Source organism: Puma concolor, chromosome B3 (genome assembly GCF_028749965.1).
Source record: "Puma concolor isolate L17-30 chromosome B3, mPumCon1.1.hap2, whole genome shotgun sequence".
Taxonomy (NCBI): Eukaryota; Metazoa; Chordata; class Mammalia; order Carnivora; family Felidae; genus Puma; species Puma concolor.
This window is the reverse complement of record NC_141672.1, coordinates 117,168,566-117,187,809: the sequence shown is the minus strand read 5'-3', so window position 1 is coordinate 117,187,809 and position 19,244 is coordinate 117,168,566. Positions and strand designations below refer to the sequence as shown.

At 45.4% G+C, this 19,244-nt stretch overlaps 1 protein-coding gene across 1 annotated transcript in view; it reads right to left on the bottom strand.

The window, feature by feature from the left end:
• PML (PML nuclear body scaffold) overlaps nucleotides 1–19,240 on the bottom strand; it is a 37,850-nt gene extending 18,610 nt beyond the window's left edge. The window contains exons 1-4 of the mRNA XM_086711188.1: nucleotides 18,960–19,240; nucleotides 16,394–16,860; nucleotides 1,420–2,000; nucleotides 120–190 (exon numbers count right to left, since the gene is read on the bottom strand). Coding sequence (XP_086567314.1) covers nucleotides 120–190; nucleotides 1,420–2,000; nucleotides 16,394–16,860; nucleotides 18,960–19,094 — 1,254 coding nt within the window. The 5' untranslated portion in view covers nucleotides 19,095–19,240. The remainder of the gene's footprint in view (nucleotides 1–119; nucleotides 191–1,419; nucleotides 2,001–16,393; nucleotides 16,861–18,959) is intronic.
• Nucleotides 19,241–19,244: the final 4 nt, after the last annotated feature.

Below are 19,244 nucleotides of genomic sequence, written 5' to 3'. Positions count from 1 at the left end.
CTCTAATGCCTGCAGACACAGGGGACAAGACTCAGGTTCCTTCCTGACACAGGGGAACTCTGAACCCGTTTGACCTGTGGGACCATACCACCTCCCCTTGAGACCTCAACTCATCTTACCAGGTCAATGTCAGAAGAGTCCCTGGGAGTGCTGACAGCCTCTGGGCTGGCCCTCCTGTGTAGAGCTGCATCTGGAGAACACAGAAAAGGTCACAGGCAAGTCAGGGACATCCCCGGTGGGAGGCATCTTCGCCTGGGACAGTGACAGAGGAAATGTCTCTGCTGCTTTTCCTAGAGACTCATTCTTCAGGGCCTCTCACAACACTGGGGCAGCTCCATGGAGGGGCTGTCATTTGGAAGGAGAGCTCCCTGATTGCAGTGAGCATGAACCCAGCCAGAAGGGAGAGGGTGGCATTAGAGAGTGCAAACCCCAGGTGCATCTCTGTCCATCTCTCGGCTGCCACCGAGGCACAGTTTGGTGGTATGAGCCCACAGCCATCAGCTCCAAGGGCAGGCGTGAGTGACTGAGCCCCCATCACTGGCACTTGCCCGGATGCCTTCAGATTCTGTTGCCACCCACCTCTTTCCCAGTAAGGGCATCCTCACACCAGCTATTCAGAGCTCAGATGTGAGCCTAGAGATTTCCTCAAAGAGCTGTTAAAGGTTCCTCACCTTGGAGGCCCTTTGGGGCACCCCCCTCCCCTTGGCGTCCCTTGAAAGCCCCGATGACGTCACCAGCTCATACAGAGCTGCTCCAACTCCTGGATCTGGACTGCAGAGCCAAGCACTGCCTCATTCTCCAGCTACGTGATGTGCTCCCATCTTGCCCCAGTTGGACTGGACAACTGCTGAGGTCACAAATTGGTCTGCTCTCCACTTCCCAAGGGCCCACAAAGGTAGGCAGCTGGTCCAGACAGCAGGCCATGCTGGAGGCGAAGCATCTCCTCCACTGAGGCACAGTATGGTTTCTGGTAAACACCCAACCACTCCAGGGGGTTTTCTCAGTCCCCTTCTGCTCTAACCTCACGTTCCAGTTGACTTCTCTATTGCTAGACAGGAGGCTTAAGAGAATTTCCTGAAGTAGTTATCCCTTTGGGGCTAAAATGATACTGTGTCTGGTTCTCAGTTTAGTAGTTTCTTAATTCTCCAAGGGTCACAAGATCACAGCTAATCCACAGGGCCCTGTAAATTAGTAAAACGTGACCCCTCTGGAGGGCTGCAGATGCACGTCAGGGCCTCCTCTCCTCCTTATCCTGTGCTCTGGAATGTACGATGTGAGCAAATCTGACTTTAAACAAAAACAAAACTAAAAACAAACCCACGGCTTCCTTTTCTGCCCTGTCTCCCCCAGGGAGAGACAGCAAGGCACAGGCCCTTAAATGGTAAACAGGTCGGCCACAAGGGTGGCTCGGGTGCTTACCCGTCGCCTGAGTGATGCAGGAGACGAGTCCCTGCAAGCGCACTTTGAATTCGTCGAAGCCATCGGTGCGCACGGCGGCTTGCAGGTTCTGGGGCTCCTCCTGGCGCAGGCGGCTGAGCGCCTCTCGCAGGAAGCCGTGCATGTCCAGCACCTCCTGGTCAGAGGCGTAGCGCTTCATCCTCTGCACCAGCGCGCCTCCCACGCGGATGCGCTGCAGCACCGCTTCCAGGTGGCCCAGCTGGCCCGCGATCTCATCATAGCTTCGCTGGTACCGCGCGCTCACTCCCTCCAGCAGCTCTTGCTCCTGGGCCAGCACGTGCGCTACCACCTGGCGCACGCGCGCGTGGATCAGCTCCTCGGTGTCTGCGCGCATGCGGCCCAACTGGCTGACAGCCGCGTGCATCTGCGCGTGCGCCGCGCCAAAGGCGCGGTCCTGCTCCTGCAGCGCCTGTGCCATGGCGTCCAGCTCGTCCTGCCGCTGCTGGATCTCCGAGCTGATGTCGCACTTGAGCTCGCTGTGGCCGCTATCCAGGAGCGCGCACGAGCAGCACAGCGGCTTGGAGCAGCCTCGGCAGTAGATGCTGCAGACACACAAGGCCGGCCTCAGTTAGGGCTCTCCTGCTTCTAATCCCTTTATATTTTTGTTATTAAACTCTTTTTCAAAAATTACAAAACTTTGAATCATGGTAGGTCCCTAGGTTCGTGCTTTTCTCCATTCAGTTTGTGGTCTCCAAACTACCCATAGAGCATTAGAACGTAAAAAAGTTACTTAAGTAACGACAGCTAGCCTCCAGTCGTGAAACAAGGCACAGATACACAGATTGTCTCTCCACACCGTTTCTGAATTTCCTTTCCCCGCCTCCGAGGCAACCAGGTGAGCACTGGGGTGCATCCTTCCACAACTGTCTGCTCAAACCACTTTACACAAATATCCAGACTGCTTGCAGGATTTTAAGGACTTGATACATTTCATCCCCTTTCTTTTTAAAGTTTACCGGGTACGTGGTGCATGGTGCGTGGATGGCTCAGTAGGTTAAGCCTTGGACTTTTGACTTCGGCTCCGGTCATGATCTTGGGGTTGGTGAGTTCAAGCCAGCAGTCGGGCTTTGCCCTGACAGCGCGGAGCCTGCTTGAGGATTCTCTGTCCCCTCTCTCTCTACCCCTCCCCCACTCGTGCACACACGCTTGCTCTCTCAAAAATATCTAAACTTTAAAAAAAGGTATTAAAGTTTATTTATTTTGAGATAGACAGTTTGGGGGCGGGGGGCAGAGAGGAAGGAAGAGAGAATCCCAAGTAGGCTCCACACTATCAGTGCAGGGCCCAAGGAGGGGCCTGAACTCATGAACTGAGATCATGACTTGAGTCGAAATCCAGAGTCAGAGGCTTTAACCTACAGAGCCACCCAGGTGCTTTTACATTTCATCCCATATAATCCTCACTAGAGTTTCTGAGGGGAGAATTATTGCTGTTCTCATTTCACAGATGAAGAAAGGGAGACAATCAGTGGTTAAATAATTGGCTCAAGTATCTACAACAATTTTGGTGGGTTGATGTTCTTAAAAAGAAAAAAAAGATCATGCTATAAAAGATCATGAGTAATGTCTTTGTACCTTCCTCCTCTAATTTAACTTTTCTTCAGGACATTCCTCTAGGTCTAATAAGTATAGATCTAATGTATTCTCTTTATAGCCCCCTTAAATTCCACATTGTACCACAACTGATCCAGTCATTCTCCTGTTAATGGACATTCTAGTGATTTCCTATTTGTACTTTGTCAATATGGATAAAGCTTTATGTGGCCTAACACATGGATGCTTTTGTTTCTATGAAATAGGTTACAAAAAATAGGAATGCTAAATCAAAGGGTGTGCATTATTTTCATTTACTTAATATATTTTAGCTAGCACTTGCACAGCATTTATTATGTATCAGACAATATTATGAGTATTTGAGAAATATCACTCTTTTAATCCTCCTAACAATCCTACAGAGTAGGAATTATTATATCCCCATTTTAAGGATGAGGAAACTGAACAAGAGGTACAATAACTCGTCCAGGATCACAGTTGGTAAGTGATAGAGTCCAGAGGTCAAACTGTAGGAGGCAGAATAATGTACTAATTCCCAGAACTGGAGTATGTTAACTTCTATGACAAAAAGGACTTTGTATATGTGATTAAGTTAAGGATCTTGGGATGGGAAGATTATCCAGGTGGACCTAGTGTAATTACGAGGGTCCTTATAAGGAAAAGGGGAGGCAGGCAGGTGTGAGGAGGAAGACGTGATAATGGAAGCAGAGGTCTCGTGCTATCCTGCTGGCTTTAAAGATGGAAGGGGGTCATGAACCGAGGAATACAGGCAGCTTCTAGAAACTGGAAAAGGCAAGAAAATAGATTCTCCCCAAGAGCCTCCAGCAGGAACACGGCCCCGCCGACATCTTAATTTTCTCTCAGGGAGACCCATTTCAGACTTCTGACCCCCAGAGGTACATAGTAACAAATGTGTAATGTTTTAAGCTCCTAAATTTGTGGTAATTTGTTACAGCAGCAATAGGAAACTAATATAAAAACCCAGCCAGCCAGGCGCAAGTCCATGCTCTGAAACACTATAATGCTGCCTCTTCAAATACTACCAGGAAAATATTGTTAGTTACTTCCCCAGAAATATTGCTATCATCTGTTATCAACAGCAATGATAATAAGTCAGCCCACCTGAGGCCAGGAGAGAGGATCTTAGCTGGAGCCACTTTGGCCTCAGTTAAAGATCAACTTGTCCTGGAACTGCCAGCAGAGACTGTGCTGGCCAACCTGACTCCAAAATTGTGGCACGAGGCACTGGTCCTCGGCTTTGTCGGCTCTCAACCTCCCCAGACCACCGAAGAGGGCAAGGCTTCAGAGCTCGAACCTCTTGATCAAATACAGGAGATTTATGCTAGGCTAGCTGAGGTTTCCTGGAGAGCCCAGAGCGTGAGGGAAGCATGGGAGTTGCCACTGGGTCAAGAGCACTCAGCAACTCCAACATGGGGAAATCTGATCTAAGTAACAGAGACTCATCACCAAGAGGCAGGGCCAGTGACTGAGGTAAGGGTCAACTGAAGCAGAGGGCAACTGTGGATCTGACCTCAGCTCTGTGCCCTTAGCAAGTCACTTAACCTCTTTTTGCCTCTATCTTCTATCTGTAAAACAGGGATAACCCCCACCTCATATGGGAATTCTATAGAGGATCAAATGAGAGAAGTCCTACATATATGTTCTCAACAAAGACTGCGATCATTATAATTGACTGAGATATTAGCGCTCACCAGTGATACCATTAACAAGAAATGCTGAGCAATTATGAAAAGAACTAATAACCCTACAGAGGGCAGTTTGGCAATATCCATCAAAATCACAAATGTATTTATCCTCTGACCCAACAATCCCCCTTCTGCGTATCTATTCTGTAGCTCTACCTCAACATGTACAAAATAACATCTGTACAATGCAACACAGTCCATAATGGCAAAGAATTGAAACACGCTAGGCAAACAGTTGCATAAATTATGATACAACCATACAATGGAATGCTATCCCAGCAATTCAAATGAAAAGAATTATGGAAAAAATTCCCAAGCTCTCATTCACAAACAACAATTTTCAAATGCTCAAAAAAAAAAAAAAAGTAGACATACTTCTAACAAAAAATATATACATGGGGAAAAAAGAATTCCACTGAGAAAGAATCTAAAAAACAGAAGAGTGTCTCAAGGCCCCAACTGGAAACACTAAATAAACATCACGATATCAATTCTCTTCAAGTTCAGATAAAGGTTTAAAGCAATTTTAATCAAATTACAGATGAGAGTTTGAAACTTCACCAATGGATTGTCAATTTCACAGGACATAATAAACAGATCAAATAGTTAAGAAATTTTGGGGAAAGGGCACCTGGGTGGCTCAGTCGGTTAAAAGCTACCAACTCTTGGTTTCTGCTCAGGTCATGATCTCAAGGTTCATGAGTTCGAGCCCCATGTTGGGTTCTGTGCTGGCAGTGCGGAGCCTGCTTGGAATTCTCTCTCTCTCCCTCTCTCTCTGTCCCTTCCCTCCCCCTGACCCCGCTCACGCGCTCTCTCTCTCTCTCTCTCTACTAAATAAACTTAAAGGGAAAAAAAGGAATTTTGGGGAAATCAGTGTCAGAAAGGGGAATTTTCTCTGCCAGATAACATAGGATAGAACTACCATTATTTTAAGAAGTGTGTGTGGCACTAGTCCAAGAGTAAAAAGGAAGGAAAATCAGCAGAACAGACCAGATATTACTTATCTAGGTCCTGGCATCCGTATAAGAATGTGATATTTTATAGAATAAAGAAAGCATCCCACACTAATGGACATTAAACAATTCCACTCAAAAATCAGAATCGAGAAAACCGGCTACTGCGGTGGGGAGAAGCAAATTAGGGCTTGTTTCACATGTGATGCCGCAATACATTTCCGGTGGGTCACAGACTTAACTATGAACCATAACACCATAGAGGTGTGACAGTTGACTACTGATGATGGTAAAGACCTTATAACCACTGAAGAAATGGAAGAAATCATACACTCAACAGATGCGACTACCTAAAAATTCAAAACTATGTATTTTTCAGAAAGACATTCACAACTTCCTATCGTGAGAAAAGCAAGTTACAGAACTATCTGCTTCTGTTCAGTTTGGTTTATGTGATTATAGAGACGGCAGGAAGGAGAGTAAACAGTCTATATTGATGGGAGTTACTTCTTTCTCCCTCCCTCCCCCTTTTCATCTATTTAGATTTTCCCAAAATTTCCATAATCAATTCTAAGTGAAGGAGTTTGGACTTTAAAGAGGAGGCAATGGAGAACCCTCAGAAAACATTCCATCTAGGAATAATAAAGCTTTTCCTCTTCTTCCCTGACATGTATTGTTTTGCTTGTCCCTTTATGACTGTTCAGTGAATTGACTATGTCGTTAATATTTTAGTTAGAAGCCTCAACATGTTTCCTGGGTTCTCAGTCTCCCTATCTGAAAGCTGCCTATGTCTTAAATTGCCATGCCAGAGGCCATGTGACAGCAGGAAGGATACGGGTCCTGGAGGTGGACAGCCTTGGGCCTGAATCTGAGCCCGTCTGATTCCTAGCTACAAGGCCTGGAGTAAAATACTTTCTCTCGAGTCTTAACTTCCCTGTCTATAAAATGGGGATAAATAAGAATGCCTCTCATAGACTGTTGCAAGGACAAAGATGGGCTGGTGTATGGGAAGTCACCTGCACAGTGCCAGCGACACATTGGACATTCTGGAGCCATGCAAGAAGGGGAGGCATTAACTACACAGGTTTGCACGACAGGGATATTAGCCCTACTGTTGGTAAGTCAACCTCTCAACCTCAGACAGTACGGAAACATCATATTGAGTGTGGTCTCTGGGCTGTCCCCTTCCCACTAGGGTCAGGCCAGCCCAGTGTAGCCACACCTCCTGCTGAGACCAGAGCGGTATGCCACTTCTGCTGTTCTAAGAAACAGGGCTGGGAAATCCAGGAAGCAAAAATCCTATGAAAATGGGACCCGTGGAGGAGAGCTGGCCCCAGAGCAGGACTCCAGGGCAGGGCCCGGCTGGTCTGAATGGGAACTGAGAAACTCTCTACTCTACCATGCTCACTTCCAAGAGAGTGACAGGGAGCTTTCACTTTGAGGGAATAGCAAAAGGAACAGCCTCCTTTGGAAACTCAAATTATTGGCTAGAGGGCAATTAAAGGGATACATGTGTCATTTACATACAAATATGAATGCTTTCAATCAGACTGGTTTCCTGCTCTGCTGGGAAACAGAGTTGAGGAAAGATTTCTGAAGCCAGGAAAAGAGATGGGTAATTGCAGAGCCTGGGATACTTAGAGCGAAAGCATTATTCCTATTGACTTCCCCTCCTCCAACTCTTCATTGGTTGAGAAGCTGGTGACAGAGATCGGAGAACCCAAGGGCTCCGAGAGGAAGACACCAGAAAGGCAGCAGCGAGAAAAGGTAAGAGGCGGAAGCTTTGTCTGTTTCTCACACCCATCTTCTGCCAACCCCACAGCCAAGAATGAGGAAGAGAAAGTTTGTGCTTTTCCTTCCCCACTCTTTTCTTTTTTCTTCAGACTGTCATGTAAGTCCTAGTTAGTTAACATACCATGCAATATTGGTTTCAGGAGAATTCAGTGGTTCAACACTCACATACATCACCCAGTGCCCATCAAGACAACTGCCCTCGTTTAATGCCCATCACGCATCTACCTTCCCCACTCTTTTCTAGGCAGGTCCCTGCTCCCAAGACAGAGGGCTGGCGTGTCCATTATGGCCCACTGAAAGGCCACTCAAGCCAGAGACCAAGAGGGAACGTCAGATACGCGCCCCCCTCCAACCACTTCAACAAATCACTAACTCTTGCTGATTCTACCTTCATTTACCCTCTGCCCACAAATAGTAAATACCAACTATGCACAAGCATGGCACTAGGATGTAAAGACGACCGAGGTAGAATCCTGGCTCCTAAATCTGTCACATGAGTTCCCATTGCTACACACCTTTGTTCTTGCCTCAATCACAACTTATCTCCTTTGGCATATCCCCTAACAGGCTTCCCTGCCTCTGGTCTTTCCAATCAACCCTTCCCGGTGCCACCAACACGGTATTTCTAAAATGTGATGATCGTCATACGCTGGGACCATTGCAATGACCCCCCTCAGAAGTAGAGTCAAAACAGTATCAAGTGCAAGACATTTTTAAAGCATCACAGAAGCTATATGTTAATAAAGGAGATTTGATTTTTGGAACAGAGTTTTAGATAACTTGGAATTCACTGCATTTTATCATAATGGACTACAATTATACAACATTGAATGTTAGCGAACAGTGATGAAGTAGGGATTTACACGCCAGGAAATGTTGCAAGGCAGCAAGACAAGGTTTATCACATAGATGAGTACAGTGACTACAAACTATTTAAATCTGATCTAATTTCAGTAAATGAGATGGCAAAAGAGATGGAAGTAGCTAAAACAATCGGTTAATTAAAGCCATGAATAAGAAAAACATGATTTGATTAAGTTAACAATAAACACTGTTTATCAATCAAGTGACACATGGCATAAAAAGGCAGCTCTTCTACTTGGCTATACCAGTCTTGAAATGCTTTTCTAACTCTAACAGCTTTGGCAGAATAAATCCAAATTGTAAGAGATGCCAAAGCGGAATTTGTTACAAAATTCAAAGACTAAAGTTAATCATTAAATGTTAATGACTCTGGTAAAATAGAAAACAGGCAGTAAATCCTTACGTGCAACAATTTTGATAGTCTCAAGTACTTTTACTACAATGTGTATAAAATGATTTATCAAACAAATCAGTTCTCCCCAAATCATAGCAATACTGTTAAGATTATGAATCAGAAAAACCCAAGAAATAATACTAATACATTATAATACTAATGGCAATAGAGCAAAAAAGAGTACAATGAGGAGGAAAAAAGAGAAGGAGTAAGAAAATTTCCCTGTAATAAGGAGAATTTCTAGATTGAAGAAGTCTGCCAGGTTTCAGAATTGGATACAAAATGCTCAACACCAAGACAGTTTGGTTAAATTAATAAACTTCAAGAATGAAAATACCTTTAGGTATCAAGACAGAAAAAGCAAATAAATTTGGCCTCAGACCTCTCCTCATGAACATTTGATGCTGGAAGACTACGCAGCAAAGTCTACAAAATTCTAAAGGCAACAGTGTAACCCAGGTATATTATACCCAGCCAAGATATCATTTAAACAGAAGAGCAACTGATAGACATTTTCAATACTAAGAGATTCTAGGAATTTAGACTGCTTACTGACAACATCCATCCAATTAAGAGCTGAATTGAAATAAAGAATTTATAGGAACGAATGCTAAAGTACAAGGGCCAGGGCCACGCATGAGAGCCATTTTAACATAGAAGCAAGAGAGATAGATGGGAGTGGGCCATCCTGATCTTTTTCAGCAGAGACTCTAGCTACTATTGTCTAAAATGGAAATGTTTCATTAAAACCAAACTATAATAACTACAACCTCTTAATGTCTTAGTATTTTTTTTTTTTTTGCTTAGTCTTAGATATTTTAGGAAACATTTTACAATGAAGAAATATTTCTTTGAAGTTTAGTAAAGTCTAATTTTACTTCAGTAAAATTTTTCTTCAGTATCTTTTTCTTCTGCTAAAGTTAAGGAAAATTAAATTTATCATTTCTTAAATAGCACGCTTTCTTTTAATAATCCACTTCTGAGGGGAAAAAAACACTCGAGTTCTAAACAAGCAACTTGCAGAATCCGTTTTTGCAACTCAGCCCAGTTGTTAGTTGAGGACTGCCTGCCTGTAGTGGCCAGCAGTGCCAGGAAACGCACACACAGTTTGTAGTCAGGAAACCCTCTACCCCATTTGGGTCTTGGCTCAGACAAGTTCTCCCAGTTGGGTTAGCTCCCATTAATGCATTGGCCTCTTGCCTCATTTATACAATGGGAACAGTTCTCTCTTCCTCAATAATCTTTCAAGAAGGCATGAGAATTAAGATAACAGCCCAGGAAAAACATCTCAAAAGACAGATAAGTATTAATAAAAGGGATACTCCAACCAGAAGAGCCCATTCTCTGCCCAGGTTGGAAAAGGGAAAACGCCTCCTGCTGGAAAGGGACTGCCCAGGTTCCAAGGAGTTGGGAAGCTTCATCTGAGGCTGGCTTCAAACCTGTCGCCTGCATGGATGGGTGTCTGATCCAATCAGAAGCATACTCAGACTAGGCTTAGAATCCGGGAAGGGATTCTTGCTCTCTCCCACTGGATTTGAGAATGAGGGTGTGTACAAGGGCCTCTGGAGCTGCAATCATCTGGCAAGCGACAGGAAGAAACCCTTCTGTGAATGGGGCTGACTTGGAGCAAAGAAGGGTCACAAGAAATACAGAGAAAGCAGGTCCTGTTGACATAATATGAATATCTAATCAAGTAGGGTCAGAGGCTGGCCACAACCCTGTTCACTTCTTACATAAGCCATTCATTCATTTTTGCTTAAGAGACTGACTAAAAATTTGTTACTAATTTACACGTTTGTTTTCGTTGTATCTCATACAGACAAACCTCTTCAAGGTACACTTCACATGGCCCTCTTATCTACGCATTCAACCAAATCTACCTTGGGGCTCCATGCCCCCCACCCCCATGAAAGGAAAAGCAGTTGCTCTTGGCTTGGCTCAGAAAACAAGTCCCCTGGGTGAGTTCATAGAAAAACTTGGAAATGGATTCCTTGTGCCCTAACTCCTGGCAGCATCCTTCTGCTTGCTCATGTGGTGCTTCTGGGTCAGCTTTCAACCCCGGTAAGATCATCAATCCCCAAGAAGACGCAATTTACTGATAACTTCACAGAGGGTACCAGGAAGGCCCCAGACAGGGCTGGGCCAAGGAGGCCAGCCGGACACCGAGGGTGCAAACGAATTTCAGGAGGCACTTGCTTGGTTCATGAGGGCAAGGGGGCTCCTCATAGTTTGCACCTGTGGCATCTGGCCTTCTTCCCCCACCCAGCCCTGAGGGGGAGTCCATGAGGTCCATGAGGATGTCTTTTCCATTTCCTTCTCAGCTAGCAGCCCTTCCATTCCTTGTCCCCAGCTTTGCCACTGCGACCTGTCCGTCTCTGCCCTGAACCTTCCCCTGGGCTGTCCCGCCTGCTTCTCCCTGTCCTCTTGTGAAATCATTCCAACTTCTGGCCTTGGGAACTCTTTTCCCAGGTTATGGTCTCATCACACCTTTCAAACTGGACTAACAGATCTTTTGTTTTTTCCACTCAACTAATCCAAATGCTTTCTGGCTATAAGCTTTGATGCCTCTGGATTAATTCCCCCACCCCATCCGGCCAAGCTTTGGGATCTGACACCCAGATATGGGACTCAGTTCCAACTGCTGTCCTCGACTCAATATTACTATTGGGCAAAAGGCACTCCCCAGCAATCCCAAAAATGGAAAGGTTGGCGGTCACCTCTAACTCCAGGTGAGGCAGGCCCTGGTAGTGTGAGATTTGGGCCCCTTCCCCATTCTTCCATCTCCGCATTCTTGCAGACCTCACCCCCATCTGTACCACAGCCTCAGTCTCCTAATGGGGCTCCCTTTCCCCTGGTCCAGGTCCTTTGCTTCAGTTTCTGCTAGGTACGTATGCCCAACAGCACAGTGGTCAATCTCCTCAAATGCTTTACAGAATGGGGTGAAATAGAAATAAGTATGCAGCCAAAGAAACAAATACTGGGTCTCCTGGCTCCCAAACTTACCCACTTCACAGAACCACAGTGCAGGGAGAGGATCTGACCCTCCCACCCTCTGCCTTAACGCCCATCAGTGGGCTTCCAGCAGAGCCCCCCCATAGGGTCCCTCTCAAAGTGTGTTCTATAGACTGTTCACTGGTAAAACAAGAGTGAAATGCACGAAAAAGGAACAAGCTGAGAATAATCTATGTCCTAAAATTTTAGGATAAAGTTCTAAATCCTCTAAGCCTCCCACGTCTGACCCCAGTTCCCTCTTCCAGCCCCTGCCTTCAGGCATACCCTTTACTTGCAATTCCTGAAATGCAGCCGACTGACTAGTGCCTCTGCCTTTGTACAGGCTTCCTGGTCCACCCTGTCCTGCCCCCAAGGCCGTTTCTCCTTTCTCAAGTGTCAGGCTAAATGTGACACCTTCTTGGAAGCTGCATACGCCAGTCAATGCCTTTTCGAAGATGACTCACTTTTAGGCCTGCGCTCCTCCTGCCTTCTGTCCTTAACAAATGACTGAGCACACATCCCGATGTCAGCCCAGTGCGCATGGGGATACTGGCAAGGGAACATGTAAGATAGCAAGGTAGAAGACAGTGTGAAAAGGGCAATTATCCAAGCTCAGGGTGAGCAGATTTCCTCCTGGCACTTTCTAGCCTTGATGGTTAGTTGCAGATCTGGTTCTTCCACCAGACTGCGACCTCGCAGAGGGCCAGGGCTGTATCTGTTCACATTTATACCCTAGCACCTAGCAGACTGCGTGCCACATAGAAGGAAGTAGGAAATGTACTCCACGCAGGGCGCCTGGGTGGCTCAGTCGGTTGGGCGTCCCGACTTCAGCTTGAGTCATGATCTCACACTTTGTGGGTTTGAGCCCTGCGTCGGGCTCTGTGCCGACAGCTGGGAGCCTGGAGCCTGCTTCCGATTCTGTGTCTCCCTCTCTCTGCCCCTCCCCTGCTTGGGCTCTATCTCTCTCTGTCTCTCAAAAATAAATAAACATTAAAAAAAAAAAAAAAAAAGGACTCCACGCCAGTGGTGGAAGTGGTGATCAGGATCAATGCCAATGGCCCAGGACAGACATTCCCAGGCTGAGTTCTGAGTTTAAAGCCACCTGTGGTGCTGCTCCCCAACCAGAGTCCTAAATCAGCTTGGTGTCAAAGGACGGAGTGGCTTGTGACCGCATTGTGACCTGAAGAAAGCTGTGGGTTATTTATGGCACTGAAGTTTTGTGCAGAAAAAACAAGTTGAGTGTTCCCAGTAACTGCTAGCAAATCGTGAAAACAGTGTGAATCGTGAGTGTCTGTGTATGATTTTTAAGCAATACGATCAGGTTTTTGAAACCATCCACCTTGCTCAAGGGATGGGAATCCTATGCTCTTGGCTGGACCAGCCCTGCCCATTGTACCTGGACAGAAACCCACCCCAACCCCTACATCAGAGGTGGGACCACTTGTAAGCCACTAACATCTTATTTAGAAATAAGAAAGGGGGTTGCATAGTTACAGGTATAAAAGAAATTTTTTAATTATGAAAGAACTTAGGATGAACTGGAAAATTTTCAGAAAATCTGACTCAAGATCCAAAACAGACCAATACCAAGGAAAAAACCCGACTCTTCAAAAAAAGCACCAGTCTCAGATAGTTTCTCAAGAAACTTCTACAAACCCCAAATTGCTTATGTTCTTGAATTGTTCTAAAGCAGAACAGAGAAATTATAGGAACGGGATTTTAACGTTGACTGTGTACTTAATATGTGCCAGGCACTGTGCTAAGCAATTTACATGTGTGTGTATGTGTGTGTATACCATGTTCAAACAAGCTTACAAATTCACTGAAGGAGATTAGTAGAAAATGGATCAAAAAACGTAAAAGAAATCACACATATTCATAAAAATTGATCACATTTAGGCTATTTAGGCTATTTAGATAATAGCCTAAATAAGACAGTATTAAATGGAATCTAGCTATGAATTAAAATAATAGTATCAGGACCCAATAGGGTTTTTTCTCCTGGGAATTGAAAAAACGGCTCAACATAAAGAAACATACTTCTGTATAATTCATCACACTGAAAGGTAAAAGGACACCTTCACAGAATCAAAGAACACCCATTCCTGAGTTAAAAATAAAACAAAATAGCAGCCACAAAAAACTTTGTAGTAAGAGAGAAGCGGGAGGCAACTTTCTGAATGTGATTTTGTCAAGTTACCCAAGGAAGCCAATAATAAACAGTGTACTAGAATGCATAAACTTTCTCATGAAAGCTAGGAATAAGATAAAGTTGCCTTTCCTGACCACTTCTTCGCAGTATTCAATATTGTTCTGGCAGTTCTAGCTAATGAAACAAAGCTACAAAGAGGAAATGTGCATAAATACTGGAGAGAAAAAGGTTTTTATTACTTGCAGATGATATGATTGTTTACCTAGAAAATCCAAAAGAATCAATTAGAAAACCTTACAAAAAGGAAAGAGCTCAATCAGATGGCTAGTCTAATACCAATATACATGAATCAGGAGGCCTAGAGCATGTTAATGATGACCAGCTAGAAATTATAATGGAAAATATTTTATTCACAGGGTTATTAAACATTATAAATTAAACTATAATTTAAAAGTTCAAGAAGTATGTCAATAGCACTATAAAACTCAAAAGATATAAACAGAGATGAAGCCAACTCCCCCCAGATTTAATAAAATCCCAACGAATATGTAGGTTCTGAAATTACATAAACTGTAGGAACAAAAGAAAAGCAAAAATGAGGAAGAATGGGAATTTAATTTGCCTTATCAAACATGAAGCTAGCTACAGCATTCCCTACAGCAGTAAGGATTAGCCAAGGAATAGTCAGATCATTGGCCCAGAACAGATATTTACAAACATACTCATGATTACTTGGTTATTTAGTAGAGCATTAGAGGGCATTTCAGATCAAGGCAAGAGTGGATTATTCAATAAAAGTTGTTGAGAGAACCAGCTTTCCATTTGGAGTGAAAAGCAAAGTGAGAATCCTACTTTATACCATGCAGAAAAATAAATTCCATACAAATTAGAGATTTAATTATAAACACAAAACCATGAGATTATTAAAATAGAATATAAGAAAGTATTTTTAACATTGGAAGGGGGAAAAGTCTTTCCTAGTATGATTAAAGCCAGACACGGTAAAGGAAGAGACTGATGAACTGGATTTTATAAAACTAAAAACTTAAACACAATACCTCCTAGGAAAAGAAATGACAAAAGTCAACCTGAGAAAAACGCTTGCCCAGCTACTGGTTCTTGCAATTTAAGAGACTTATTTCTGGAAGGAAAAACACCAAATAGGTAAAGGACCTAAATAGGCAATTCACAATTGAAGAAAAAACAATGGCCAATACACATATAAAAAAGTCACTAAACCTGAATCTTAATAACAAAGAAATCCAAATTCAAGTTGATATTATCTGTCTGCTGAGGAACCTGCAGGAAATGCATTCTGGTAGTGCAGGTGTAAAAGTCCAAGCAGGAAGCAAGCCACCGTGAGGAGGGATGCAGTTCTGAGTGTGTCCCCTATGGGCAAAGAATACCTTCACTTTGCGGATCCCAAGGGATCTACAGAATCTTACAGAAGCAATCTATTGGGAGTGGGGAGAGTTCACATTCATATGCCACCTTTTTGGCTAAAAGAGGGGAAATAAGAATGTATAAGACTATATACCCCTATCTATCTGTGCATATACTCCCAAAGAAACCCTGGAAACATTCAAAACTGGTAACAATGGTTAACTGTGGATGGGGGAGGGAGGGAGAGAGAAATGGTAGGAATTAAGCAGACAGGGACAGAGTGGAAAGGAGACTTGCCCCCTCTCTTTATAAATTTTGTGACTTTTTGACATACAAATGTATTATCAAAAATACTGAGGGGCGCCTGGGTGGCGCAGTCGGTTAAGCGTCCGACTTCAGCCAGGTCACGATCTCGTGGTCCGTGAGTTCGAGCCCCGCGTCAGGCTCTGGGCTGATGGCTCAGAGCCTGGAGCCTGTTTCCGATTCTGTGTCTCCCTCTCTCTCTGCCCCTCCCCGGTTCATGCTCTGTCTCTCTCTGTCCCCAAAATAAATAAACGTTGAAAAAAAAAAATTAAAAAAAAAATACTGAATTAAAATCCTATGCTGTTTAATAAAAATAATTTTAACTGGATTCGATAGGGTTTTTTCGAAATAGACATCCTGAGATAGTACGGTGTTATAGTTTTGCCTTTTCGGACAGAAACGAACTACCTGCATCTCATCTAGAATCCAACTCTATACCCTGACTCCATGGCTGTGATATGGAAAATTCCACTGTTAAGACTTTCTAAAGGCAGTTTGGTAACAGGTATCAAAGTATAAAATTTTCACACCCCTTCACCCAGCAATGGCATTTCCAAAATTTATCCTGAAGAAATTATTGGATGAATTTGTAAAGCCGACTCTGCAGCTTTATTGATTACAGGGGGGAACTGGAAACGATGACTACCCATTTGTAGGAGATAACAGAAATTGCGGCCATGGCCACAGCACAAATGCTGCCGGTCTGAGGACCACACTTTGAGTTGCAGGACCCTAGAAGCTCCTCATCTCACGTTCCCAGCTATGTGCCTCTCTGGATCTCTGCTCCCTGCACCTTCTACCGGTATCTTGGATGTGCCACCCCACCCTGGGCCGGCCGGCTCACCTAGTCAGCATAGGGGTGCGGTGGTTGGGGTTGGAGCAGAAGATGTTGTTGGACTTCCGCGTGCCATCTAGGAACTCACGCACCGACTGGCTGCGGAGCTCTGCCAGGGGCCGGGCCTCGTGCTTGAGGAACCACTGGTGCGCCTCGAAGCACTTGGCACAGAGGAGCTGCTCACACTCGAAACACCAGAAGTCGGCAGTTTCTTTGCAACGGGTGCAGAGTGCCTGCGCGTCCACGATCTGCCGGTACACCGACAGGCGCCGCTGCAGACTCTCGAAGAAGACGTTATCCAGGGCCAGCGAGTCAGAGCCTGCGGGCTCGGGCGCCTGGCAGATGGGGCACTGCGTGCCCGGCGCCCCCAGGCATCCCGAGCACAGCGTGTGCAGACAAGGCAGCAGTTTGGGGCACTTGGCTTCTACCTGGCAGCCCTGGCAGCGCAGGAACTCGAACTCCTCCTCCACGGCTTTCTGGGGGACCAGAGAGGTGGGGGTGAGGCCTGAAATCCAGGAGTCCCCACCCACCGCACCCACTCCTGTGGCTGCACAGAGTCCCATTCCAGGCAGGATGATACAAAACCGAGGCTTACCAGTACCCCACTCCCCCACTCACTCACACCTTCCAGCTCTCCCTCCACAGTTTACTGAGCAGCCCCTAGGCCCTGAGATACCCGGATGGATGGGATAAATCCCTGCCTTCAAGGAACTCAGTTTAGAAAGGAGATACATTAAAGCGTATCTCATAGGACATCGTATAAAGTGCTTAATACAGTTTGGCGGCTCCTCAAAAAGTTAAACGTAGAACTACCATACAAACTCAGAAATGTCATTCCTAGATGTATTTCCCCAAAGAACTGAAAACAAGTACCTGAACAGATACTTACGTGCACACCCATGTTCCCAGCATCATTAGGCACATTATGCACAATAGCCAAAAGGCAGAAATACCCCAAGTGTCCATTGATAGATGAATGGATAAACAAAAGTGTCTACATGTGCAATGGAATATTATTCAGCTTTAAAAAGGAAGGAAGGGGGTGCCTGGCTGGTTCAGTTGGTAGAGCATGTGACTCTTGATCCTAGGGTTGTGAGTTTGAGCCCCATGCTCGGTGTAGAAGTTGCTTAAATATAAAATCTTAAAAATTAAATAAAATAAAAAGGAAGAAAATTCTCATACATGCGATGAGAACCTTGAAGACATTATGCTAAACAAAGTAAGCCAAACACAAAGGGACAAATATTGCATGGTTCCACTTTCTAAATTAGGCAAAGTCATAGCAACAGAAAGTAGATTGGTGGTTACCAGGAACTGGGAAAAGGGGGCAATAAGGAGCTATTGCTTAAAGAGTACAGTTTCTGTTGGGGGTGGTGAAAGAATTCTGGAAATAGAGGGTGGTGATAGTAACACAACATTGTGAATATACTTAATACCACTGAAAGGTACACTTAAAAATGGTTAAATTTTTGGAGCAGCTGGCTGGCTCGGTTGCTGGAGCATGTAACTCTTGATCTCAGGGTTGTAAATTCAAGCCCCACGTCAGGTGTAGAGATTACTCACAAAAATAAAATCCTTAAGGGGCGCCTGGGTGGCTCAGTCGTTAAGCATCCGACTTCGGCTCAGGTCATGATCTCGCAGTTTGTGAGTTCAAGCCCTGCATCGGGCTCTGTGCTGACAGCTCAGAGCCTGGAGCCTGCTTTGGATTCCGTGTGTCCCTCTCTCTCTCTGCCCTTCCCCTGCTCTCTCTCTCTCAAAAATAAAAATTAAAAAAAAATAAATCCTTAAAAACATGGTAAGTTTTATGTTATGGATAGTTTACAGCAAAAAAAAAAAAAAAAAAAAAGTGCTTAAAACAGTACCTGGCACGTGAGGAGTGTTCATAATTAAGTAGTATTACTCCTAGTTTTAATAATGCAAATACCGCAAGAAGGTGCTTTCATGAAAGGGAGCCAAAGGGCCTGGAAGAACATAGAGCAAGTGATGTAAGTAGCTCCTTTGGGGGAGGAGGGGAGCTGGGGCATTTGTCCGGGAGAAGACTGAGGCAAGCTTCCAGGAGGAGGACCTTGTGGATGGGGGCTGTGCTCGAGGGGTGTTCCAAGAAAAGGATCCTGGAGGTATCCTAGCGGAGAAACCACCACAGGAGCTGTGAGGCCTTAGCCAAGACACTTCTCTCATCCGGGCCAGTTTCCCACTTTCTGATCTGGGAACTTGGGTTTTGGTTTTCCCACACCTGGGACATGTTCCTGGCTCCAGAGGCCTGCGCAGTAGGGCTGCTCCTGCCATTCTCCCTAACCTGTGGACCTTCATCTGAGGCAGGAGCTTAGGAGGCAAAGCGCCAGCGTGGTCATTTTGCCCCCTGCTCCTGGAGAATCACAGCCTGGAGAGGCTCCCCTAACTCATCCTGGTCTCACTTACCCCTACCCCAGCCAAGAGGGTCAGGACCCAGTGCCTGCTTTTCTCTCTGTGTCACTCTTTGAGGTGCTTGGCCAAGTTGCCCTCTCCCTTCCCACCTCTCCCCGCAACTGACCAAATCAACAAAGCCTAAACCCCATCTCCCCAAACCCAGTAGTACCTCCGTGGGGCTGTGGCTGGGGCTGGGCTGGTGGTCTTCGGAGACGGACTCCGGGGGAGGCATGGTGGGTGTGGGGGGCAGTGCGGGGTCTTGCTGGGGACCCGGAGATTGGGCGAGTGCAGGCTCCCGCTGCATGGATCACAGCACAGTTTCGATTCTGGGTTTTGAGCTTGAGGGGCGGGAAGAGAAGCGGAACGAGAAGCAGGCGCCAGAGGGCCAAGTCTCCCGAACCCGTCCGAGTCTATCCGTAAGGGGCGGCGCCCGCTGAGAGCCCGCCTCCCGAGA